Source organism: Adelges cooleyi, unplaced genomic scaffold (assembly GCF_023614345.1).
Source record: "Adelges cooleyi isolate 19-005CV unplaced genomic scaffold, UGA_ACOO_1.1 ACOO_flye_CR_arks_rails_tigmint_CR_PRNA_2, whole genome shotgun sequence".
Taxonomy (NCBI): Eukaryota; Metazoa; Arthropoda; class Insecta; order Hemiptera; family Adelgidae; genus Adelges; species Adelges cooleyi.
The window spans coordinates 4,009,580-4,036,567 of NW_026095860.1; the positions used below are offsets into that span (position 1 = coordinate 4,009,580).

General features: G+C 27.2%; 4 protein-coding genes across 8 annotated transcripts; 3 read left to right on the top strand and 1 right to left on the bottom strand.

The window, feature by feature from the left end:
* Positions 1-334: 334 nt before the first annotated feature.
* On the top strand, positions 335-4,028 carry LOC126833451 (transmembrane protein 179). 3 transcript variants are annotated; one of them, XM_050564799.1, is made up of 6 exons: positions 335-439; positions 526-678; positions 1,327-1,503; positions 1,906-2,034; positions 2,927-3,011; positions 3,592-4,028. In XM_050564799.1, the coding sequence occupies exons 2-6, from the start codon at positions 569-571 to the stop codon at positions 3,823-3,825; spliced, it is 735 nt and encodes a 244-aa protein (XP_050420756.1). In that variant the 5' UTR covers positions 335-439; positions 526-568; the 3' UTR covers positions 3,826-4,028. The 3 variants fall into 3 exon arrangements, with proteins under 3 accessions (XP_050420756.1, XP_050420757.1, XP_050420755.1); XM_050564800.1 differs by having other exon boundaries at positions 338-454; XM_050564798.1 differs by having other exon boundaries at positions 360-678.
* Positions 4,029-4,327: 299 nt separating this feature from the next.
* LOC126833450 (protein PTCD3 homolog, mitochondrial) lies at positions 4,328-9,938 on the bottom strand. The gene is made up of 13 exons (XM_050564797.1): positions 9,670-9,938; positions 8,987-9,125; positions 8,717-8,914; positions 8,326-8,455; positions 8,060-8,201; positions 7,896-7,992; positions 7,600-7,734; positions 7,298-7,499; positions 6,611-6,830; positions 6,427-6,535; positions 5,595-5,833; positions 5,127-5,313; positions 4,328-4,583 (listed from the first exon to the last, which is right to left on the bottom strand). Exons 1-13 carry the CDS (start codon positions 9,684-9,686, stop codon positions 4,413-4,415), a joined length of 1,986 nt encoding a protein of 661 aa, XP_050420754.1. The 5' UTR covers positions 9,687-9,938; the 3' UTR covers positions 4,328-4,412.
* A 798-nt stretch (positions 9,939-10,736) lies between these two features.
* LOC126833674 (eukaryotic translation initiation factor 2-alpha kinase) lies at positions 10,737-19,092 on the top strand. The gene is made up of 15 exons (XM_050565132.1): positions 10,737-11,059; positions 11,131-11,257; positions 11,776-11,926; positions 12,024-12,207; positions 13,394-13,562; positions 13,673-13,801; positions 13,867-13,993; positions 14,857-14,955; positions 15,022-15,290; positions 16,175-16,428; positions 16,550-16,702; positions 17,191-17,710; positions 18,155-18,328; positions 18,421-18,585; positions 18,672-19,092. The coding sequence occupies exons 1-15, from the start codon at positions 10,938-10,940 to the stop codon at positions 18,867-18,869; spliced, it is 2,841 nt and encodes a 946-aa protein (XP_050421089.1). The 5' UTR covers positions 10,737-10,937; the 3' UTR covers positions 18,870-19,092.
* A 657-nt stretch (positions 19,093-19,749) lies between these two features.
* LOC126833750 (protein bric-a-brac 1-like) lies at positions 19,750-26,362 on the top strand. 3 transcript variants are annotated; one of them, XM_050565258.1, is made up of 5 exons: positions 19,750-19,921; positions 21,781-21,996; positions 23,033-23,209; positions 23,877-24,156; positions 25,655-26,359. In XM_050565258.1, exons 2-5 carry the CDS (start codon positions 21,793-21,795, stop codon positions 25,957-25,959), a joined length of 966 nt encoding a protein of 321 aa, XP_050421215.1. In that variant the 5' UTR covers positions 19,750-19,921; positions 21,781-21,792; the 3' UTR covers positions 25,960-26,359. The 3 variants fall into 3 exon arrangements, with proteins under 3 accessions (XP_050421215.1, XP_050421217.1, XP_050421218.1); XM_050565260.1 differs by lacking the exon at positions 19,750-19,921 and adding an exon at positions 19,960-20,194 and having other exon boundaries at positions 25,655-26,362; XM_050565261.1 differs by lacking the exon at positions 19,750-19,921 and adding an exon at positions 21,480-21,634 and having other exon boundaries at positions 25,655-26,362.
* Positions 26,363-26,988: the final 626 nt, after the last annotated feature.

Consider the following 26,988-nt stretch of genomic DNA (forward strand, 5'->3'; position numbering starts at 1 on the left):
TTGGGTCAAGAGTAGTTATTTATTTTAAAATGTCATCTTTTGATACATCCGTATTGTATGAAAATCGTGCTCAACTATATCGTTAGATATTTATAGCATTTTAAAGGGTAGTCTGGTAAACCTTGCCCGTAAAAGTTTTTACCTCAGTTTATAAATGGTTGGTGACTATAGCACAAATGCAAGTCGTTGGGCTCCATTTCTCTTCCCTACTCGCTTAGCATAATAATATAATAAACAAAAAGGAACAGCTGATCATTGATTATAGACCATATTACTTTTGATAATATATGCATATATAATGATAATGCGTTCATTGCGTTGTTGTTATATTTTTTAATATTATCAAATCAAATAATATTAACATTAATTTACAGTTAACAAACAATAAAAAAAGGATATTTTTCTGAAGTTAACGCATTAGTTGTGTAGTTTTCATAATGTATATATAATACAAGTACATACTACTAAGTATCAATCTTATTGCTGTGTCAATTTTAATTGATTCTTAATGTTTCTTATTTATAGACATTGCCGTTTAGTTTGTTGATATACTTCAATATATTACTCCATGGCTCTTACAAATAAATTACTTTTGAGTCAAATTGCTGGATATACAATAGCAACAATTCTTTCATTATGCATCATCATACCAATGAGCCTTCACCAGGATGAATTTAAGTAAATAAGTTATTAATAAAACTATTACTCTTTTAAAAAGTCTTAATAAAATTTGTATTAAAAAATGACTGGTCAATAACCATTTTTCAATAAATACTTTTTTAGTTATAAGCATTTAAAGTTTAAGGGAGGAAAGAAGTGTGGGTGAGTGGTACCTATGGATATAAAAACCATTACAGTCTACCTCAAAGTCCTTTAAATGCTTATAACTCAATATGTATTTATCTAAAATTGGTTATCAACCAGGCATTATTTTTATTACATAGGTAAATAAAATATGTATATAGCTATTTGACTTACAATTATCCTTTAAGATAACATTCTTTTATTAAATTTTAAATATTATTTTTCATCAATAACCTTCTATTGGTGGCTTGTTCTAGATCACTTTCAAATTAATTATGACTTAGGTAAACTTTTCATGCCAGTCACAACAATATTATGTGGCTAGGGTAAATTTTTATCCCGCTCGACTGATAGATTACATAAAATATGAATTTATTAAAAACTTTCAACATAAATTATTTCATAATTTAACTAAAAACATACTATTTGTATAACCCTGTATATATGTATATAAATATAACAACTATGTTGTAACAGCAATTAAGAATAACATTTATAATGAATTTTATTTAACTATTTCAGAGGACACTGCTTGTTGTTTTCTTCAGGCCAATGGTTGGAAAAGAATGGGCAATTTCTAGTCAACTGGGCATCCCAAGCTTATTGTAATTACTCCATTTTTGTTGGAGTTTTATTATTAGTTATATCATCAATACAGACATATAGAATGTCAATTTTTGCATACAAGGGAACTGATAGGTAAAAAAAAACATTTTGTTAAATAATGTTGTTTTTATATTTTATTGCATTATTATTATTATTTACCTATTTATGTTGCCTTTATTTAATTACATAATTTTAGTCATAAGTTATGTATATAATAAATACTAAATTATCATTTTTTAGAAAAGGAAACAGAATGTTAATTTTATGAAGTGAAAACATTTTTTTAGGTATATTTTCTTATTATTTTTCATGCATATTGACTTAACAAATGGCTTAATTCTAAAAATATTGTATAGGTTTACAAAATAACAAGATTTAGCAAGACCATATTGATCAAAATTATATATTTATGAATATTGTCGTTTAGTCTATTCCGTGCATTACTTGTAGTACATAACACTTTTACTTTCTATTAATTAAATTTTTTTTTTGCAGTTCATTTTTGTTGACTTTTGTGGATGCCATAACATGTGCACTAATGTGTCTTTTCACAATTAACGCTGCTCTTATGATAACATTTGGATTTATGACTTGGTGCAATGACATGATAGAAAGATTCCCTTCGTAAGTTGTTTTAATGAGTAATTATGTGTTGATGCCTCTGTTTTGAAAAAAAGTAATATGTTTCATTTTATGTCTTAAAAAGTAGCATATTTTCATCTATTATGCTGAAGAATATTTTGTTTTATGTACAGTCACAAAAGCTAATAGTTTGTGTTACAAAAAAAGTATAGTTATACTATCTATTAAATGTGAGAAGGAACAAAACATTAACATGTAACTTTTAAAGCAAAAGTAACTCGCTACTTTTTGTAATACACCTTGAAATATAGTTGTTTTCACAGAATAATATACCATAATATTTTTATATTATGGTATTGACATTGTTGAATAAAGGTATGCATAAAATAAAATAATTAATAAAAATATTTGTTTGATATTGAATATGCTGCCTACCACAACAATGACATTCTATAGAACATTTACTTATTCTAGAAATCAACTATGTTAAAAGCCGCCGATTAACATGTAATGATTGAAACTGTTGGGTGACACTGAACCGGTGACTGTCGTAATGCTCAATAACTTCATAATAAACCGATCAACATAACTCTTTATAGATTGTGTTGCCTACAATAATGATAAAACACATTACACTTTGTAATTCAGATAAAAGTTTCCATATTTATTTATTTTTTAAATTTAATTATTTATTAGTAGCTAAAAACTTTTAAGGGGAAACTTGGTTTAAAAGTCTCCCCTGATGGGCCGTCACAGGTTAAGTGCCTAATGAAATAACATATTTTATTACCAAAAAAGTTTAATATTCTATACGACCTTGATTCAACACTTTACCAGTAACATAAACTTGTAATGTTACATATGTTCCAAAGTATTATTTTCAAAATATTTAAATATTATCAATACATGTTTTAGATTTTTGATATTCTTTTAGATGTGAAATGGCTGCTGGCAATCCAATTGATATTCAAGATGGCATAGATACTTCTGGGTTTTACTTTCAGTTAGGTGTTGCTCAGGTATAATTATTCTCTTAATAATATATATGTAAAAGAAATAATTAAAAGGAAATATAAATAAAGGTTTAGAGTTAAATAAAACTGATAATTTACTATAATGAATGTTTAAAAAAAATAAAACAATAGCACTGAATGAACCTTGGCGCACAAACCCACTACTATTTATCTTTCTTTCTTGGACAACTTAACATATTAAAATTATTGATCAACCTATAATAGTTAGCTTAATAATATATACATAATGTAAATCAATACTTCTATTGACTTCTGATGCTGAGAAAAATTGAATCTTATGTTAAACAGTTGAGTTTTTACTTAATTTCGTCTTTTTATGGTTATATTTTTATAATTTTTAAATTTTATTTTCCCGCTCTGCATGAAAAAAATGTGCTAAAAAACGTATGAAATTATTGGGGTTTTCTTATTATAACAATACACGTTTAGTTAAAATGTAAAATTAAATATCAAGATCCTTTTTTTTGAGTATGTATATGAATGTGCCAAAACTAACTTATAAAACTTGTTTGCTGATATTATATAGTATAATTATATTATATTATATAAATAACACATATTTTAGTTTGGAGTGTGGGCATCGTGGTCATGTTGGGTTGGCTTGACAGTTTGTTCATTATGCAAACTATGTTACTATCATCAAATGAGTAACATGAAAGCTTCAATGTTGAGAGAAAGACAAAAACTTATTGATGAAGGAATGGCTGCACCTACCAGAGTAACACCATATGCCACCCAATCAGATATAACACCAGATGATATTAATAATCCTAAAATTGAACCTCAACTTGAAAAATAAGCTGATAAAATATTTAAAATATATCATGTCTGTTATTAAATATTTCATGTATTTATTTTAACTTTTATTTAGAATTTTAATATTTATATACTGACATAGTTTTTATGTATATTATTTAGTATTGTACACTTATTTTTGTATAATTTAAATTTATAACTTACCTTTTTGTAAAAACGAATAAATGTAATTATTGATAGTATAAATTCCAGATTATTGTTTTTTCACATTTTTTATTTAAAGAAAATGCAAACTTGTTAAGTACAAACACACACACACACATGCAGTTAACATACATTTTTCAAATCAAGTAGTGTGATAATAGGTATCTGAAAACAGATTTAAATTTTTCAGGTAGACTCCGACATTTAATAATGTATTTATACAATGAACTTTAATAATTGACGTTGTAGATGCACCTTAATAAAATTAAAAGCAATACAATTTTCATGTAGAACAATTGATAAATAAGGTGAATTATAGAAACTTCATACAGTACACCTGATATAGAAATACTAGTATATTTTAAAACATATGTTCATAACTGTTCATTTATAATAATTATCCTACATGCAATTAATAACAAAATTTTAATTAGAAATAGACTTTAACCGGTTTTCAATAGTAACAAAATAATCATTTCCAACTAGCTTAGACAAATGGGCCCGCTGCATTGGTGTCAAAGTCATTTTCTCTATGATTTTTGAAATGTAGTCTTCAAGTTCAATATATTCAACTTCCAAAGAGTATTCAATACATTTCTAAATAAACATGAACAATTAATACAAAAAAAAGATTAAACATTTCTGTATATTTTTTAAATAAGTTAGCAAACCCTAAAAACCTTTTTTTAATTTTTTACTCCTATTCACATGTCATAATTGGAAAATAGTATTTTTCTTTTTTTACTTTAAAATATCTAATAACATCAAATTACATTAGAGTGTGTCAAAAAATGTTTGGCATTAACTCTATTCTATAGTTGCGCATCGAAATAAGAAACCTTACAAATTTTAGCCTTTCAACTGAACCCTAAGTACTTGTATTTTTGCATTTAAATAAAATGATAAATTTTAATTATTCACTAAAAATTCCTAACATGAAAACTATTTAAAATTTTAGAAATTTAAAATAAGATTCTAAAAGTTCCTTATCCACCTAAAGTGACAGTGCTTTTTATGTACTTATGCATAAATTGCTGAAATATATCACTAGTAATTTTAGAACATGATTTTATAATACTTGTCAAATAATTCAATGAAGTAACTGTATCATGAAACAAGTAATAAACTTAATTAACTTACAAGTAATTCATTGAATTGATTTTTTTCAATGCAATAATTTATAAAATTAGTTATTGTTTCACTACTTGGAATTCCAATTATTTCATTTTGATTTTTGTGTAATTTTGTTAAAATTGTTGCAGCTTCATCAATACAATCTCCATACAAACAAATATCTATTAAATTTCCTAACATAATGCCAGTCCACCTAAAAAAATATATATAGTAAATATAATATATATATATATTTATTCAATTATGCTAACATTTTATCATTATTATAATAACCTTATTAAGATATTTACATTAGAATAACTGTCCATACTCCGTTTGCCGAGAGAATAAGAGTGCGCAGAAACCATAACGCGTTAATCCTGTCTGCACAGGTGCATGCAATAATAATGCATTTTCGTTTCTGTGTAGTCTAATTCTCTCGGTGAATGAAATACAAATAGTTAATTGATTCTAAAAATAATAAGATAAACTTACGGCATTTTTATTTTTCCAACTTGTTGCCTATCATCAATTTCAGTATAAATGCTGGCTCCTAATTTACCAATTTTAATTTTCACTGATTCGTCAAAGCTCGGAAATAAGTTTTGGGCCATACCAGTAGTTAATTCTGTAATAATTGGCTCACGATCAGCTTGGTCAAACATTAAAATGTCAGACCATATTTTTGGATAAAGTTCAACTGCTGCAGATGCATTTATAGCTTTTACAATCATCTATAATCAAGAAAGTATTTAAAAAATGTATATAAAGTTAAAATAAAAAATTTAATTGGTAAGCTATTTTATAATACCATTTTCAATGGTATTAAACTCTTCAACCCAATTAATAAAAATAATTTTGTATTTATTAAACTTTTTTATATTTGCTAAATACTTCATTAAATCTCTAACTCTTATACAGAGCTTCGCCAAAGTCGACAGTTATAAAATGCATTGCTTAGGACTACTGTAATTCTTTGCTTTGCTAAAGATGTTATACACGCAGAGCTAAGAACTCTTGATTATTAAAAAATAACAAATAAAAAGTAGGTTAAAAAAAAGGCAGCAAATTAAAGCTTAACTGTCTAAAATGTTTCAGTAGCCTATGAACATCTTAATTTCTAAAGTTGAGTCTATATAATATTTTAAATGGTTAGTTTGTAAACCGAGACAAGTTATCAAACTGTTAACACATAGATAACATAACCTAATCGAAATCAGTATGCTCCTGTATTCCTGTGGTATTAAAACAAACTTACAAAAGCTCAACTATGTTTATAAGATTTATATCCAACACATTTAATATTATTTTATAATTAACATTTTACCTCGCTGATATTTGGTTCTGGTATATAGATATGTGGTACAAAATCGTTATAATACTTCATTAGCAATTCAACTGATTCATTTTGGCACAATATTGCAAAAAAATGTCGGCTAATAAAAAAAAATATGTATATTTATATTGTACAAATAAATAAAAAAATATTTGTTCATATAAAATGTAGTTACTAATAAATAGATTCTTTATATGAATCGCCAATCAAATTGTAGTTGTCACTTGTTATCAAAATTGAATGAACTCTTTGAGCAACATTAAAATCATGTAAATGATAGCGACAGTTTTCCATGGCTGCCATAAAAAAATTGGTATCAGCAATATCTCTAATGGTTAGCGATTTTCCTTCTAACACATTTAATATATCTTTTAATACTGCACTTTTATTTTTTCCTAGAAAATAAAACACATTTTGTTATTATTGATATTACAAAAACAAAAATGTTTTATTGGTATATGATACTATTATATCCAAGTTTAAATCTGCAACTACACAATATTGTAAAAATTAAAAAAAATGTATTGGGTTTTTATTTTTCTCCAAGCAATATTATGGATTTATAACATCGTTTTTAAAATAGTACAGATATTGCAGTTTATAACACCTATACCCTGTTTGCCGAGAGACCATGCCACGACCCAACAAAAATTGGCCGTTCTGCGCATCCCCGCGCGGCACCCAGTGTGACTAGCATTCCTTCCGGAGTCCGCCTTGTCTGTCAGCTTAGTCTTCTGTCTACATGCGCAAACCCGGCATGCTCTCTCAGCAAACAGGGTATTCTTAATAATTAAAATTTTTTTATTTTCACAAATTCATGTTGTAGCAGTATTAAACTGGGTTGTCTTATGATTTTACATACTGTCAGAACAAAATATTTTAAGTAGATAATAGTAAGACGCCAAACTAGGCTCAATATTAAATCTTTTCCCTTCAGCAATAGTACTCAATGCATATTTTTTTATTGCTGGATTTGTCGCTATAGTTGACAAAACATGAAGTGTTGAGTTCAGAGTCCCCAAATTCATAGGTAGTCCTAATTCATTCATTTTGATCAAAATTTCCTAAGTTCAAACATATTAAATTCATATTCAATAGTTTACTTTAACACAATTTACATTTTTCATTTAACTTATAAAAATATATATAGTTATTTTTTTTTACCTGTATATGCAACCATTTATGGTCAGCTCCTTCTTTTATGTACAACGCTGTCTTAATAATTGAGTTATAGGCATCAACTGTCAAAACTAATTGTTTTTCACATGCTTGCTTATACAGTTTATATGCTTCTTCAAACTATTAAAATTACAGAGTAGATAATTTTACAGCAAAAAATAATACTTCTAAATAAGAATCATGGACAAAAACTTTGGGGAAAAACAGTCTGAGGACAAATTCTGATCTAAAAAAAGTTGAACAAAAAGGATGTATGCTATATTATAATTTAGTTTGTGTACCTGATTAAATTTAGTCATTCCTAATATCATAGTTGAGTAATTTTCAGCACTTGGACTATTAATTTGAGCAAATAACTTATTTGCAAATCCATTTGTTCTAAATAATTTTTAAAAATAATTAACCATCATAGTATATTTTTGTAAGACCTTATAAAAGTTTATACTTCCAAGTGTTTCTAAATGCTTCTCGTTCATGACCTGCTTGTGTGTACCACTTTTCTTCAATCCAATCTTCTTCTATGTCATCTTGACTATTAAAAAAACATACCAATTCAAGTAGAGCTTGTTGTGTTTCTAAATTTAAATCTAAAAACATTCATCAGTTAGTAATTTAAATTAATATTTTTTTAACTAATTAATTAATTGTTTAAACATTTATTTATTTAATTTAACATAACATTTAAAACTTGTACTATAAACATATTTAAACCTGTATCTTGTTTCTTTAATATGTTGTAAATAGTGATAGCATCAGATACAGCTCCACTTTTGATTACTCTCTGTAAATCTGTCTCATTTACTTCTTGACTTTCATCATAAACAACTTTAGGATAAAATTTCTAGAAAAGAAAAATCAAATCAAATTTTTATAGTGCTAAGTATAAGTGTGTTAAATGTTCAAAGAAAAAATTTAGATTAAAGCAACTATCTGTAACCCATCAAAAGAGACAGCTAGAAATTATGTACTATGTACTTATGTAAATTATTATGTATGTAGATTTCATTATATCTATTCCCTATTTTTTGAACAAACCATTTTGATCAGTTTAAACTCAACTAAATTTGATCTTTAAAGATTACATTAACAAGAAATATCTGACCTCTATAGGTGGAAATGCTAACTTATGGTTAAATAAATCAGCATGTTGGCTTCGAATCCAATGTGCTGCTTTTCTACCAGATTCTTGACTCAAAGCATAGGCTCGCTTTTGAAAATTTGAAACTGGAATAAGGTAAGGATCATCATGATATTTATAGTGTGCTGCAGTCGGGTCACGTTGTATGGTACTAGAAATAGCCTAAAAATGTTTAATTTAGATAATTTATTTTAAAGAATAAAATAAAATAAGTAAGATTTTGTCAGATCTAACTTTTAAAATGTCAGTAGAACATCTATTGATTCTATTTGGAATATTAATAATATTTTTGTCACTTGACAATTTTCTAGATGAAGAGGACAACAATCGTAGTAGCAGCACTATTTCATTGCATTTCCTTAAAATTCCAACTCTGAAAAATTATAAAACACACATTTTAACTATTGTTTATATTATATTAAGTAATAAGTATAAAATAATTAAGAATACATTTACAATGGTAAAAATTATATTTTTTATAGTTAGTTATTGTTTTAAATTTTTATATCGAGCGATACAAAATAAGATTAATACTTTATTCAATAACATACAATACCTACATGGTAATTTTAAGCACATTTTTTAAAAAACAAATTAAAGTATGGCTCGAAAACTAATTACATTAATACTAATAAATACTTTTTAATTAATAAGAGCTGTGTATTCAATATAAGTGTTTCGCTGCTCATTTCCAATTTTTTCTCAACCAGTTTAGGATATTTTACAAACCCAAGTACTTTTTAGTAGCTCATTCTGCATTTTACTTTTGCCATAATATTTAATAGGTATTGTAAAAAAAATTGTTGTATACTATATAATTTTAAACATTAGATGTTGGTCCTTAACTTTAATACATAAATCCATCCCTAAACACTTTCTATAATGTTACTATATAATTATACAAAAATATTCAATACCTGCAATTATTCATCATTATTTTTTTTCGGTAGAAAGTAAATTCAAAAAGTGACACTTAATACCTTTTATGTTCTTAAACAAAGTTCAGTTCATCATAAACCGGCAAATTAATCAAAAAATACTTAGTAACATAATTACAAAATTTGTGTTTTTCAAATAAAAGACTCATACGAGTTTTTAAAGAGAAAAATAACCTTAAATGTAGAGAATAGAAATTCTAATTATTCAACGAGAAATTTTTTGAATCGTGATTCACGTAGTATCCTATTAACCAAAAATAATACATTTATTATTTTATATTATTATTATCAATATTATCAATTATCAATTATCCGGTTATTTCATAGATAAACTTCAACCGTGGTCAGAGCTTCGCGGCTGACGCATGGCAGTGGACACCGCGATAAAGATAAAATATATTATTAATGATTAATCGTGGAGGACACGCCACAGCACGACTGTGCTGATAGATTGGTTGCAATATCGAGCTATGATAAAGCGGCACAAGAGTTCTTGTCTAAAATTGTGGAAACGCCAGTGACTAATAGCGCTCCTCGAGGATAAATTACAGAATAGATTATCTTTCACTGATTATCCTGTGGATAAATCTCCTAGATTTATAAGCATACTAGATAGCGTCGACTAAGTTGTGTGGCAGTGCGCCAATTTCTAAGAAGGCAATGTTTACTTTATTATGTATTATAGGTCAAAACGCCAAATACAAAAAAAAACCTTTCCAAGCAACCCCCTCCAATTTTTTTTGAAAATTATACGCTGCATGTCTGTTCTTAATTGTTTTTCGATTAATCTCTAAAATAATGGGGCAACCATATTTCGTGCTGATAATCATTAATCAGACTGTTATCATAAACGCGACTGAAAATAACAAGGATCATCAGTGAAAGATGATAAGTTCCATGATTTATCCACAAGGAGCGCTACCAGTCACTGCCTTTTTTATAGTTTTAGATAAGAACTCTTGTAGCCGACGATTGAACATTGTTGAGGTGTAGGCGGACGTCAACCATTCTATCTAGAGTCGTGGTACTATCACTAAAAGTTTCTATATATTTTGATAATAATGAATGTATATCTTTATAATACCTATATTCAATATTATACTACTATAATAATATTATGTACATATACCTATGTTAAATTATAAGTATGTGATGTTTGTTATGACTTATGTGTATCGACATAAAAGTGTAGACTATTATTTTGTGTAAGAAATGTCTCAAAAATATTTAGATGGATTCGTATTACAATGAATTGTTATATTTTAAATTGTTTGTTGTTACTAATTTTAACATTTTGTGGAAATATAACGAAATTGATTGCTTCTGATGAAGCAATAGTTTGTAATGAAAATCATGATGTCAATAAACAGTAAGGAAACTGGAAAGTTATATTTATACCAACAATTTTGTTATTTTAATAATTATTTTGTTTTTACCAAGGTTCTTATTTATAAGTACGTTGGATGGAAAATTCACAGCCTTAAATATTGCTAATGGAGGTACAGAAGTCTGGGAATTATCAACAGAGCCAGGAGCTTTGTTGTCTTCAAGTATTGATCAAATAGAGGTAATAAAATTTAAATTAGGAAAAGGATGATGAAATTAATTAGATATATTGTTTTAAATAATATTACCTAGATGAAAATAATACAATGATAATTCATAAATTATAAGGGTTTCTCATTCATATTACAACTGAATTGGTCATTTGAGAAACACCTTAAGTCACAAAATATAAAATATACAGGACAAGGAAAAAATTTCTTCCTACTAATAGGGTTTCTCTTGTGAATATAAATCTTTATTTATAATGGAAAAAAACTCCACGACAAGGAATATTTCTCCATAAGTGTTTCTACAATTTAAGGATTGAAAAAAAAAATGTTTGCTAAAAATAGTGACATGAGTTTTTCAAATAACTGATTTAATTATGAAAACAAATATTAACATACTTATTTTGTTGCTAAATAAAATTGATTAGCATAATGAATTTTCAAGTATTGTTCTTGTTAAATTTTTTAAATAGTTATTTATGACACTGTGCACTGCGTAAATGGTATAAGAAAAATCAATTTTGTTCTACAGTTATCTAATCATGGACATTGGATACGGATGATTCCATCTTTAAGTGGTAGTTTATATAAATTTGATGGAGAAAACCTTGATCGTGTACCATTTACAGTTGATTCTTTGTTAAAATCATCTTTTCGTTATAATGATGATGTTATCATATCAGGTATATTTTTTAATTAATTTAAATTATTTATTGTATTTTTATTCTACAAATTTAAATTGAAATAATAGTTTAATAATAATTTCAAAATGGTTTGAAGGGGGAAAGTTAAGTCAAACATACGGCATCGATATGAGTAGCGGCCAGGTATTATATACATGTGATATGGCCAATTGCAACAATGTCACAAGTGATGCATCTACTGATATTGATAGGAATGTTTTAGTTTTACAAAGGCAAACTCAAACTGTTCGAGCGGCAGAACCACGCAGTGGAGTAGAAAGGTAATATATGTTTTATAAATTTAACTTATTACATTTAAATTCTGGACGCTCTGTCTACGTAGGGCTTGATTTTGTTTGTATTATTTTTTACATATTTATAAAATTATATATTATATAAATATTAATAAAGTTTAATAAATAAGTTAATAAAGTGCTGTAATTCTGACACGCTTTGCAAAGTGCGTTTTCTTGGAGAAACATCAAAGGAGTTTGAGGTCAGATGTGGATTGAAACAAGGGGACGCGCTATCTCCCGCTCTCTTCAATCTAGCACTTGAAAAAGTCGTAAGAGATATACAGGAAGACCAAGAAATGGAAGTACTGGGGCGCTCAACTCTCTTAGCATATGCGGATGACATTGTGTTATTTGGAGAATCGAAAACGGAATTAGAAGGGACAGTACGAAAGCTCATACTGACAAGTAAAAAGATGGGCCTTAAAATAAATGAAAATAAAACTAAGTATATGCTAATGAGTAGACGACCTACTCCGTTACAAAATGTGAGCATTGATCATTTCTCTTTTGAGCAAGTCGAAAATTTTAAGTACTTAGGCGCTAATATAAATCGTAAAAATAATATGCGTAACGACATTAAGTCCAGGATAAGTGCAGCAAACCGACGATACCATGCAATGAGAAAAATGTTCACATCGAAACTGCTATCTAGAGACACAAAGAAAAAACTATACATTGCCTACTTGCGCCCCATTGTCATGTACGGATGTGAGACATGGTCCACGACGCAGGGTGATGAGAATAACCTATTGACTTTCGAAAGGAAAATACTTAGAAAAATATATGGGCCTATATTAAACCCCAATACTGGTGTATACGAGCGAAGAAAAAACGCTGACTTAAACAGTCTGTTTAATACAGCCAATTTAAAAGATTTTCTAAGGTCGAAAAGGTTAGAGTGGGCTGGCCATGTTTGGCGTGCAGAGGGTGGACTGATAAGACAGGTACTCATCAACAAACCAAATAAAAAACGACCTGTAGGAAGGCCAAGACAACGGTGGTTGGACCGAGTTAAGGACGACCTAAAGAGATTACGCAATGGAGCAAGTATTGAGGATGCAGAGGATCGAGAAGTTTGGAGAGCTTTGGTAGAAGCTGCGAAGCGCCTAAATGGCGCGTAAAGCAAAAAAAAAAAAATATATAAATATTAATATATTTTTAAATGTTCTAGATGGAATTTTAGCGTTGGCCAACATGATCTTAAAGTTTTATCTGATTCAAATAAGTATTGTCATACTACTCATCCTACGGTTAAACTTGATTTTAAAATAAATATTCCCAAAGGAGTTATAACAGCTGTAGCATATGATCACCCAGAGGAAGTAATCTGGTCTCACCAAGTACATGTTTTTTTCTATAATAATTAATTTTTATTTTAAGAAAAATCTAAGAAATGATGATAATATTGTACCTTATTAAAAAAAAAATTAAATCATTGTTTTAATTTTAGTTTAAAGCACCGATTGTCAATGTTTGGAAATTTGAACATGGAAAAATTGAAACAATAGACTTATTTAAATCTGAATATGATATTAACGCACTAGGTCCATTAGTTTATCTTGGAATGCACATGAAACAGGTATATTTAAAAAAAAATGTTTATATAATGTAGTATTCAGATGCATCATTATTTTTTAATTATAGCTTTATATTCAAGAGAGTGACAGAGCATTTGGTATTGGAGCAGCTTCTGTATATGCTCAATCAGATCTTATTGAAGAAAATTATGAAAACAAATACAGAATCCCTTGGGAGCCAATACCAGCTTCGAGTATGTTAAAAAAAAATTACAAAAATAAAAAAATGTATTGCTGTAATTTTTCCGTTGTACTCTGGGCCTCACCCAGTCTGTAAACAGTGGATTTTATGTTACCACAACCATTTTATGCACCGCGTGCAGCTGTATTGTGAATAATAACTACAACGCGCTAGTGTACATTTAAAAATTTTTGCATCCCTTAATTTTTTTTGTCTATGCGTTCATTGAAGAATCCTTTTTAAAATATTTGAAAAAGTACGGCAAATGATTTATTAACTACTATCGCAAAAAATTGTTTAGTGCGCGACGGTCACTTGCCACTTTTTGTATTGCGGACTAAAATGCAACTACGCACATTTCTTGTATTAATACATTACTTTAGTGATATTATAACAATTTCACTAAGAATATCACAGCATTTTCAATATTCAATAATAATAAAACAATTGGCAACATTAGTTTGTGATATACCATTAAGAATGAGGCACTTATTTCTTCTTAGAATATAGTGATTTTGTAGTTTTTCTTTTTGGAGATACTCTAGATTATGTTGTTTTAAAATATTAGGCAACATTCAAATTTTTATTTTTTTTTATTACTTAAATATCTTTTGATATTGGGTAGTCATTTTTTAATTTAGTATATTGCAAAAATATATATTTATTAGCAGAAAAAAATATTTTTTATGCAATATTAGGTTTATAACTTCTTAATTATTTATTTTACGTCAATGTTGCTATGTATTATTTAATAATAGAAGGTTATATATAATTTCCCAAAGTTCTTAAAGAAACTTAGTAGAAGATGTCTACATTGGATAATGTACATATTATTTATATCATTATCCAAAAATGTGAATTATTCATATTACATAGGTCAATTGATTTCAATTGATTCTTCAGCTGTTCAAACAATTGATGACATTACTAAAACAACTGCAATATCTGTTTTGTACGCTTCAGAATACATTAATGGTAAGTATAACATAGTACAGTTATAATTATTATTACTATATTGTAATATTATTAAATTTGATGTAGGTAATGGGTTCTATTTATATGGTCCTAAGCAAACCAAAATGATTACAAATGGGGACAAAAAAAAAGTTTCAAATGAAGAAAACAAAACAGATGCAAAAAACATTGATAAATATGAAGGAGAACTTGAAATGCCAGTTGAAATAATTATCGTTTCATTGTGGTACTGGTGGAAAGAAGTATTGTTTATAAGTATTTTGACTGCCATTTTGATAAATATCTTGATTCCAGCACGGTTATTCAAAATAATTAATTTTCTCCGTAATAAACCAGTAAGTCTAATTATAATGTAGTTAAATTTATTTTTGTGAATATCTGTTAATGGTTGATACCCGCCTGGGTAGACTTTTTTGTAACTAAAAGAATGATGTAACCCACATTGATGGGTTTTGACAAATGTTATGATTTGTGATTTATTCATTTAAATTTGATTACACCTTTTAATTAAAATTCGATTTTGATGCATATTTTCGAATTCTATTTAATTTTTAAAAAAAGGCATAACTATAATTTAGTTTTTTAATGATGAAGTTTCCAATTTCTTTTACTAATATTACATGAGTAGTAATTTTTTTATTATTATTTAGGTAAATATACCAGTTTTAATAGTATGTCAAATATTTAAAAATTATTTAATAACATAACATACCAAATGAATGAACTGAAACATTTTATAAATTGCGGGTAATTGTTACATTGCTGGTAGTTATCTTGTTTGAGGGTATACCACAATACCCTTTAATCACGTAAAGCTTAATTCCTGTCACTTAATAATAAAAGGTAAACTGTAATAACATAGAAAAAGCAAATAAGGTACTAAAATAACATAGTTTGTTAAACAGTAATAATTCCATATTTTTTTAGAATTTAGCTTAATCCGAATACAAAAAATTAAATAGTAAAAAGAGGTATATTCATAGCTGTTATTCTATAACAACAAACACTTTATGTTAGATAAAACAGCTGAAAATTGTTAAATAATATTTTTAAAAAAAATGCATTTTTATTTATTTATCTTGATAACTAGACTAATATTTATTATTTAGGGCACTTCAATGAGCATTTATGGCTGTATATTATATACATTATACAACCATAAAATATTATGTTGTTTTAGCTGTTAATTATTAATACAGTGATTTAACAATTATTTTAGAAGAATGATGAAATTGAAGAAATTGTAAAATGCATTAAAAGCTCTAATGATTGCAAAGATTCTGGTGTAGATGTGACACCAAGTATAGCTATTGAAAAGCCGTCACATCCGACATTAGAGTTTAAATCACGTTATTTACATGACTTTGAACCAATCAATTGTTTGGGAAAAGGCGGTTTTGGTATTGTATTTGAAGCTCGTAACAAAATTGATGATTGTCATTATGCTATTAAAAGAATACCACTGCCTTCCCAGTAAGAATAATTAATTATTTTTAACTAAAATATACAAACAATTATGTTTATTATTTATTATTGTTATTATAATTAATTGTATGGGTATTAATGTTTTATAATATTTTTTCATTGTTTTAAGAGAAGAATCACGAAATCGGGTTTTGCGTGAAGTCAAAGCATTAGCAAAATTAGATCATCAACATATTGTTAGGTACTTTAATACTTGGTTAGAAGAACCTCCAAGCGGTTGGCAAGAAAAGCATGATAATGATTGGATTAAAAAATCCAATAGGTATGTATATTTATAAAGTTTTAAACAATAATTGTAAACTTCATGATAGCAGCACAGTGCATGGGTGTCATATTATGTGTATATTTTGGGAAATTGAGTTTTGTGTAACAATAGATGCCTAACAGCCATTTACATAGCATAAAAATGATAAGTACCATTTTTGAGGACAGCATTAAGTGAAGGCTGGATATTGAGTAGGATGAGTGATTTAATTAATTTAGTCATATTTAGACTTAGAAGTATTAATATATAAAATAATAAGTTGGCAGCTAAATTTTCATACATACAAATGCTGGTGTCTGCATCCTAAATCCTTTAATGATAATATTGTTTGCATGTGCTAGCTGAGATTTCCAAATATATGTTATATTTTTCCAAAATATGTCGTATACACATAGAGTATATAATTTTTTATGATTAAGGGTTTTAAATATTATTTTATTATATTTTGCAATTTGAAAAGCCTAACAATTACATTTTCTTTGTAGTAATATAGATATAAGTGTGGAAAGTACAACTGAAGAAAAGTCGCAAAAGAAGTATTTGAATCCAGGCAAACAGCACGTACGTGCTAAAAGCCTGTCAACTATGATCACTTTTCCTGAGAGTAGTGGCGAACTATCTGAAATATTAAATAACCCTCGTGCATTGCTCAATTATAATGACAATAGCGATTCTTCATTTATAATTTTTGATGGTATAACAACTAACAGTAACAGCAAAAAAGACTGTGTATTAGATATTAGCTCTGGAAATTTTACAAAAGGCAGTAAACGACGTCGATATAAATCAGAATGTGATACAACTAGCAATGTTCATAGTGAACGCAGAACAGCTAGACATTATTTATACATACAAATGCAGCTTTGTCATCAGAATAGTTTAAGAGAATGGCTAAAAGATAATACTACAAACAGAAATATGAACTATACTTTAGATATTTTTCGGCAAATTGTGCAAGCTGTCGAGTATGTTCATTTACAAGGGTTGATTCATAGAGATTTAAAAGTAAGTGTAATTTATTGGAAATAAATTAAAAAGAAGTTATATATCATTGATTTTAACGATTAATATTAATAATTAACACCTGGTAAGAAAAGCAGTTTGTTAGAACCTCTCATTAAACCAAAACAGACTTTGATAGGCGCAACATGGTACTTTTCTTGCCAAAAATATTAAATGATGTATTAGTATTTGTAGTAGTAGGAGAAACGCATTAGTACTGATCAGATTTAAGTATAATTGGTTCACTGGTGTATCTTTGCATAAAAAAAAACTCCATACATCAATTTGCTTATTTCAAATCTCGCACAATGAACAGGTGTTGATTGTTGTCTGCTGACAGACCCCCTCTTTTAGTTTCCCCCTATAGGTTAAATAAAATAGGTTTCTATATTTGATAAATAAAATAACATTATATTATAAACAGTAAAGTGAAATTTTATATTATAGCCTTCAAATATATTTTTCTCGTTGGATGGACAAATAAAAATTGGTGATTTTGGTTTGGTTACTGAAATGTTTGAATCAGATGAAGGAATGGCGACGTGTGAGAATAAAAAAAAATTTTTTAATGAACAACACACAGACCGAGTAGGAACTCAATTATATATGAGCCCAGAACAGGTGAATTAATTAATACTTTAAAACTGTTACTTAGCATTTGATAGTCATACATTTTACTAAAATTAATTTGGTTCTTTAATAATTTATTGCAGGTTCAAGGTATGCCATATAACTATAAAGTGGACATATACTCACTGGGTGTAATTTTCTTTGAATTACTTAGTCCTTTTACTACCGAAATGGAAAGATATCAAACACTATTAAAGCTTAGAAATAATGTATTTCCCCAAGAGTTTTCTAAAAAGTTTAAAAATGAAGTAAGCCAAATTAATTTTTAAAAATATACATTACCTTTTTAATTTATGATTCTGTATAACTTTTGTTTGTGTATGTTACTGTCTAGTATGATCTTTTGTGTTTAATGTTGTCTCCAAAACCTCAATTACGACCAACAACATTTGGTATAAGAGCTAGACCACCTTTAAGAACTACTTCAGATTTATCTTTAGATCCTACATTGGACGATAATAGTTGCCATTTTGAACTTCGAATAAAGAAACGACACCTTTCTACCAATTCAAATACACCAAAAAACTATTGATACATAATTTTTTATGTCGTTTGATTTAAATGTATTGTTAATACTTGTAAACTTATATAATAATTAATGTATTAATTAATAACAGTATCTTTTTTAGTATTATAGTTTAAACATTAAAATATATGGTAATTCTACCATTATTTAGAATAATAGATAAAAAGTACAGGTGTAAGTAGAGTTAATTTAAAATCTACATTTCTTAATAAATGTTTGTGATAACTGATAACTTAAAAAGACTCGTAACTATAGTTATTATATTTTTAATATATTTTTTTTTGAAAATGTTTGTATATTTACTTAAATTATTTAATCTCAGTTTTTTCCTTTGCTCTGTTATACTCATTATTTATTTTGTTAATTAATATAATATATAATACTTTATAAATTGTATAAATTATAATTTCCTATAAATTTATCATTTTTATCAACGATAATATTTATTCCATATTTTTCCTCCCAAATATTTGGGATTTTAAACTAGCTAACCAGTAACTTATTGATTTGCATTCTGTATTTAGAATTAAAATGGGTTCTGTCGAATCAAATTAAAAGATGAAAACTATTCTGTGACAAACTATGATATGGATCAAATTTGCATGATAACCGATACTCAAAAATCAGTTAGGCTCAAAAAGCGTTATCAGATATTAAAGTTTATTAGTACTTAACTAGTTGACACAGGCATACGCTACATGGACTATAATATATTCAGATTTCAGACTATCTTGATTTTCGAGTAGTAAGTTAAAGGGTTAACTGTTAAGGTAGGTATGGACAAAATATCCCGCACTTTATTCAATGATAATACAATTTATAAATTTATTAACAGCTGATACTTTATCACGTGACGTGTTTTTCTTTAACCTTATCACAAATTCCAAGTGCACTTGAAAAAATTAATAAAAAAAAATTACGGTTCTGTTCAGTTCGTATAAATTTTCTACGGATTTTCTTATTTAACGTTGTCAATTTAGTGTTTTTCCCGTTGATCTTCTTTGTAAATACCACTACTAAATCCTACAAAAAGTATTACCACGAAATCAGAACAATCGGTAAGACACTAAGACGCCCATTGTACCACTATTATAAAACAGTTATAAATTCAGTATTACCTTTTGTCAATATAAACTATTTGTACTGATTGGCTGGTGTCCAAAAAACCTATTTCCAGCTTATCCAGGGCTATAATTATAGATTGGGCTGGATCAAATTCAAATTTTCTGAGCACACAATGACTATGTTGAATTAATTTATCTTTTTATACTTGTTTTATTTTCTCATTATTCTGTTCCTAACTTATTATTTTTATAACTGGTTCATTCAAGGTAAGAATTATACCATTAATGAATGTACAAATTTATACTCAATATTTATCAATAATATATGTAAAAACATTTTTTGATTAAACTAAATAATTTTGCTAAAATTGAAAAGAATAATACTCGTGTTTATACTTTGGCATAAAAAATGATGTAACGAGTTAGTTTGACGTTATTTGTGACAGCTAAGATTAGTTTAAAACAAAATCCTATAATCTTTCTTATAATCAGGGTTCGGAATAAAGTTTTTGCTATTTCTTAATAAATTTAATTGATTTTAAACTGTGATTTTTTTTGCTTATTTTATACTTTTTGATGACTGTCCACTATCAATAACCCATATTTCTATGATAATTTCTTCAAAACAAATGTCAACTGTATTCTATTACCTATTACCCAACTTACATTGGTTTGTATTTTTGTTGTCTAATTTTCATATACGTCATTGCTGGCCATAGGGTAGTTAAGTATTCCAGCACTGTATTAACGTTTCATTATGGAAAAACAAACTATAATTGATTCCATGTATATCAGTGGCTTCAATAAACAATATTATCTGTGTTTGACGTAATAATGTTTTCAGAATAAAAGTCAGCAGTTTTTCCTTTTTATATTAATATTTTTTTAAAAACTTTTTATAAGAATAAATTATAAAATAATTGTTTTACTACATGTCTCTCTTACCTACTCTATTAATAGCTCATTATTTAATAATAATTAACTACAACAGGTCACAGAACAGTTTAAATAAGAAGAATATCACTCTTAAGTTTACTCAACTGAACAAATTAATTTAATACATTTGTCTGTATCGCGGTATAAAATATATTTGTTTGTATGTGAGTCTAAAAGAGTCAATCACTTAATTATTATTTTCTAAATGAGCATCAATTGATTAATAGTACTCACACTTAAGTTAGCACACAATAAACACTGCATTGATTTATTCAAGGAAGATAAAATAAATGACAATGTATACTTGAGTAGATATATTTTGTCAACAAATTGTGATTGGCCCTTTTAAACTCAAAGTACAGATATGTAATTATATTAATGATATACATATATTATATATATATATATATATATATATATATATATATATATATATATATATATATAGGTGCTATCTTGGAGAACTCTAAAGGTATATTCAAAATATAAAATTTGGAAGTCAGCATTGTTCAAATAGCCTAAATTTATATATATTTTTTTTTAGAGAGATTTGTTTAATACAATTAATTTAATAAGCCCAATTAAAAATTACAGAGCTTTGGGTATGCCCACTGAAATTATGACACTGCTTTAAAATCAAATTTTAGTTGTTTAGCAATATATTTGTTTATTTATTAAGGCTGCTTATTTGATGTATATACATAAAAATGTGTATACGATTGTCCGAATGAATTGTCTTGTTTAAACCCCATGTGAATTTGTGCAGCTTGAGTAAGTTAATGATTTTTCACAATTATCAAATTTGTGTATTTGTTACATAAGTTCACATAACTGGTCGAGAGCTCTAATATTTATAATTTATATATTTTTATTTTTATTAATATAACATAACAATGTATAAATATCTATTTTTTTAGTTATTAAATAAAATGAGTACAGAAGAATCACAACAGTTTTGTCTAAGATGGCACAATTACCAAAGTTCATTAATGTCAACTTTACCACAACTATTAAATCACGATGATCTGACCGATGTAACATTATGTGCGGGCCTAAGAACACTGAAAGCACACAGAGTTGTTTTGTCTGCTTGTAGTGATTATTTCAAGCAACTTTTTAAAACACTTACAAAGGTTAGTGTCATTCAGTTATATATATGTGTGTGCAGATCTTTGTGACAGGGTTGACCAATCAATGTAAAATTATGTTATACTCCCTGTATAAGCTTCTTTATTCAGAGGTTCTGTATAAAACAATTGCAGAAATCTTAATTTCATATTAGGGGGCAATTCAAATCTGGATTTCAGAAAAAAAAGTGGTATATCTTCATACTTTTTATTGTTGAAAATGTACAACATTGTTGCAAAGATAAATTGTTAAAATTAATTTCAAATTATTATAACTATTTTGTTATAGTTATGTATTTTTTAAATATGTTTAACTTATATACATTTTAATATATGTATTTACAATTGTAAATCAATATTACCAACAGACAATCTCAATTTTGTAGTTGATGCCGAGAATTGATTTTGATATAGGGAGACTAAGTTAGACGCTAATAAAAACTAGAACTTATGGATTATTATTATTTATTTTAATAAAAAAAACCCAAACCGCAATAAAATGTACATTTATATAGTAATTACATAGGTATTTCAACCTTGAAGCACGTAAGTGCTATGTCCATTTTTTTCAAACTCATGATTTTGGGTTTATTCGATTCAGTTTCTTATCGCAAATTCAGGGATACCCAAAATCATGATTTTGACAAAAATGGACATAGCACTTGTGTGCTTCAAGGTATCGATGTGGTCATCAGCAGCTCTAAAGCAGGACTGTTGACTCCTTATCTATTTGGGCATACATAAGTACAAAAATTAAGTTTTTTAATAAATCAATGTTGTATCGTTAACTATCCTAATTTAATTGATTAAATACAATGTAGGTATAAATATTTAATATAGCATTTGAATAATGTGTTTTCAGTCTTTTAAATGTTTAAGGCGTATAGACTACCTCCAAACTTATATCTTTACTTTTAAAATGTTTAATGTAAAATGAATTATAATTTATCTAGACTTTAGTAAGAAAAGTTCTGAATACTTTCGTATACCAAAAAATTATGTTATGACTTGTAGTTTTATTTACGTAAATTTATGATCTTAGGACTTGGGAGCGAGCCATCATCCTGTAATTGTCTTACCTGGTGTTGAATTTACTGATCTCTGTGCTCTAGTCACTTTTATGTACAGTGGAGAAGTAAATGTTTATGAACATCAATTAGCCAGTATGCTTTCAATGGCTGATACATTACATATTAAAGGGTTGGCAGAATTTTCTAATGTAAGTTCTTTTTTTTAAGGGTAATCAAGTTTTTGAATATGCAATAGCTAAAAATATGTATCCTAAAATTAATATTTTAAAATATTTACATGGTTTACAGTCCTTTTTTTTTATTCACTGTATTTTTATTTTTTTTGTTAACAACTTTTATCAGTATAACACCCTCTTGAAAAAAGAACATTTCAACAAATAAAATATAGGTACATCATATTTCACATACTTACTCAATGAATAATAATAATAATAATAATACTAAGGGCCATTCTTACAATGTTTCTAACGTGCCTGTAAAAACGTTGGTAATTTAACAGCTATATCTTCTTCTTAAGTACTGGTTTCAGCAATCCTATATAGAAACACCTATAATTACAAATTGACTTTCCCAACGTTTCAGGACTGTGTTGCATGACGAAGGTTGTTCGCTTCGCTGCTGCCTGTAGATTTTGAGAGCCTAAAGGCAGCAGTGGAGTAAGCAACATTATAATCAGCAAGCAACAGTCCTGAAGATGGTAGGCTTCCAAAACGTGGGCGAAGCCAATTTGTAAATATATGTGTTATCATAAACCATGTAAATATTTCAAACAACTCTATAAAAACATCAACTTATTTACTTATTTTAAATTAGAAACAATTGTTAAAACTTTTGATTTTAACAATTTTGTTGAAGGTGCCTGGTTATACTCCTGGTACATTTGAGAAAACATCCCGGTGGAAACGATCACGAGTGGATGAACCTGAGGCACCAAGGGTGAATAGACCAACATTGAGTGAAACTGAAGCTTTTGCTGATTTGGATGTTGCTCAAGACTTGAGTAAACGTGTTCCAGAAAATGAAAATCAAGGCGATGCTGTAAATTTAGTTGCAAACACAGATCAAAAGCCGTCCACATCAGAAATAAATGTTTCATATGGCGAAGAAGCTCCAACACCTACAGATTTAGTTCAAGGTAAATAAATTGGAAGGGGAGAAAAGGGGAAAAGGGGAGTGTCGTGTGAACATTTCAAGAACCACATTATTTGTTGAATAAAATCATAAAATTTGGCATAAAAAAGAAAAAAAAAATTCAAATATAGGGAGGTGATCTACCAACAGCGCGCGCCGAAACTTGGAAAATTGGCTACTTAAATTTCACACGCCGTGCAATGTAGCTCAATGAATTTTAATCCAATTGACATTTGGATTAGCACGTTTTATTCCAAAACTTACTGGCTTTTGAATGAACCTAATAGTTCATTAATTATTATTACTTAACTAATAATAAATATTGTTTTTAAGAAACTTTTTATACAAAAAATAGGTATTCTCGAAAATGATCCTAAATTTTTAATTTTAATTTTAGGTTCATTCAAAGCATATGAATGTATTTTAACAAAAAAAATGTAGAATTTTTATTTAAGATAACTAGAGTAACCTGTACGCTGCACGGCACAAAAATTAAAAGCCAGATTCAAACAGCTGCAATGCTGCCATTTTTTATTTTTTTCATATGAAACCTTTTTGTAAAATACTTTGAATTGACAATTTCATGATGTAATTTATTTCATTTTAATAAATCTTACCATTTTATCAAAAGAAAGGAATCTGAAAAACTTCTGTTTACACAACCCTCCCCCCTTAAATGCATTGGTAATATGCAATGAGCGTAATATTCATTAACATAGGTGGTTTTAAGCAATGATAGCTAAGAATATTGTTAATTTTTTTTATAAATACTAGATTGGACAGTTATATTAAAAAATATGAAATTTTCATAAGTTCCAAAGAAAATGAATGTCTTAGCCTTGATGAATCACCTTTTATACTATAATAAAATCTAATTAATTAAACAAATTTATACTATTTATAAAAAGATAATGCTTACATTTTGAATTGTTATTTTTGTTTGATTTTTTTATTTTGATCAAGAAAAGAATGTGCTTTTTATTTCCTATGTATAACTTCATTAATATTTCCACTGTTTAAAAATAATGCTATTATTTTTAAACATGTTCTAATTTTGTGAATGATCCTTTGTGTTGTGTTCCTCAAATATGTGGATAAACACTCATACATTTTCGCAACTTTTGGCAAAACATGAAAAATGTGATAGTTTATTTAACAGTTATCTGATAGTAATTTTTGTTTTTAAGTTTATTCTAAAGAAAATAGGATTAATTTTATCTTTAATCAGAAATTACCAGATCCATAATGATACCCCAGACAGCAAAAAAAAAAATTGATGTTTCAAAAATATTGTTATAAATATAAATGTTTCAATAACTTTTTTTATTTTGTTCATTAACAGTTAAAAACATTTAAATAACATTTCACTATAATATTTTTAAAAATATTAATATTCTCTTTATGCTTTATGCTATATGTTTTGCAGTGTGTGACGTTAAACCCAATCCTCTAGTTAACTTGACAGTTAATTAATTCCTAATTTACTGAATTATTATTTGTAGGTCCAGTTGTTCAGGGTTCTCAGTCTGATAATGTCAAGTCACGAACACCTGTGTCCAAGCTCTATACTATGTGTTTCATATGTGGAAAACAACTAAGCAATCATTATAATCTGCGGGTTCATATGGAAACTCATCAAAATGCTCAGTACGCTTGTTCAGTATGTAGTCATGTTTCGCGGTCTAGAGATGCATTGCGTAAACATGTGTCTTATAGACACCCAAGGCCTACTAACAATAATACAACAACGGACAATTCGGTAACAGTGGATTCATCGCCTAATGTCAATAAATTACCATCGACTTGACCCAAAGGTTTGCATATCACGTAATATATACATTTTTTTTTTTTGTTATTATTATATAATTTATCGTTGTTACCCGCTTAGATAAATCATATTTTTCTTAGTTATACTCATATTAATTGTTGACTTGTTATTATTATTATTATTGCGTGAGTGTTTAATTGTTATTGTTTTATTGTTGAAATTTGTAATCTGTTATAGACCTATAATAGTAGATAATGTTACGGTCTACTGTGCTTGTGTAAAAGTAAACAATTAATTCATTATACCAAAAAAAAAAAAAATGTATTTATATTAAAAAATACATTTATGACTTTATAAATATTAGATTACCTTAAAAAATAAATACCTATTAAACTTTTTCTTAGTTTTTAAATTACGTTTTAATGCACTCTGTAATTGTTCTTATATCAGTTGAAAAACATTTTATTTTAGTTTAAATTAGTGTGGTATCTATATATTTTTGGTTTAAATTTGAACCAAATTTATGTTTATTGGCAGCAAATTTGCCATATTTATTATTAATACTATTTAACATTTTTAAAAAAAATTACAAATTTAAAGAAATTGTTATTTATTTAGTAATAATAGTTATAATATTAATATTTATTTTATCTTTTTATGATAAATGATGCATAATTTATCAGTTTTAAGTTACCAATATATTCTTTAATATTATTTTTAAAAAAAAAACTTTCTTAGCCTAATACTTATTGACGTAAGATTTGTTATTACTTTTATTGTTATTGTTATTATTATGATTAATGTTCTTTTTTTTTTTTTGGAGGACAGCGCAGTAGGCACACTATAATGTCTCCATAATCATGGTTTGTCGATGGTATAAACAAAAAAACTTTTTTTTTTATTTCTGTGATAACTTAATATTTATTGTGTAAATTAATTAATACCGGCCATGGTAAAGAAAGGTTATCATTTTAAAAATTCACTGTGATATGGGCTTGTTTCAAAGATTTGTAGAATATTTTGATTATGTTTGTTATTATTAAGGAAAGTAAGAACGAGAATAGTTGC

Coding starts and splice junctions, on each gene's coding strand:
- LOC126833451 (XM_050564799.1), top strand. CDS start 569: ATGGCTCTTACAAATAAATTACTTTTGAGTCAAATTGCTGGATATACA. Junction 679..1,326: donor CTTCACCAGGATGAATTTAA/GTAAATAAGTTA, acceptor TAACTATTTCAG/AGGACACTGCTTGTTGTTTT. Junction 1,504..1,905: donor GCATACAAGGGAACTGATAG/GTAAAAAAAAAC, acceptor TTTTTTTTGCAG/TTCATTTTTGTTGACTTTTG.
- LOC126833450 (XM_050564797.1), bottom strand. Junction 8,202..8,325: donor ATTAAAGAAACAAGATACAG/GTTTAAATATGT, acceptor GAATGTTTTTAG/ATTTAAATTTAGAAACACAA. Junction 7,735..7,895: donor GAATGACTAAATTTAATCAG/GTACACAAACTA, acceptor TAATTTTAATAG/TTTGAAGAAGCATATAAACT.
- LOC126833674 (XM_050565132.1), top strand. CDS start 10,938: ATGAATTGTTATATTTTAAATTGTTTGTTGTTACTAATTTTAACATTT. Junction 15,291..16,174: donor ATTTTCTCCGTAATAAACCA/GTAAGTCTAATT, acceptor CAATTATTTTAG/AAGAATGATGAAATTGAAGA. Junction 18,329..18,420: donor TATATATGAGCCCAGAACAG/GTGAATTAATTA, acceptor AATTTATTGCAG/GTTCAAGGTATGCCATATAA.
- LOC126833750 (XM_050565258.1), top strand. CDS start 21,793: ATGAGTACAGAAGAATCACAACAGTTTTGTCTAAGATGGCACAATTAC. Junction 23,210..23,876: donor GGTTGGCAGAATTTTCTAAT/GTAAGTTCTTTT, acceptor ATTTTGTTGAAG/GTGCCTGGTTATACTCCTGG. Junction 24,157..25,654: donor ACCTACAGATTTAGTTCAAG/GTAAATAAATTG, acceptor TATTATTTGTAG/GTCCAGTTGTTCAGGGTTCT.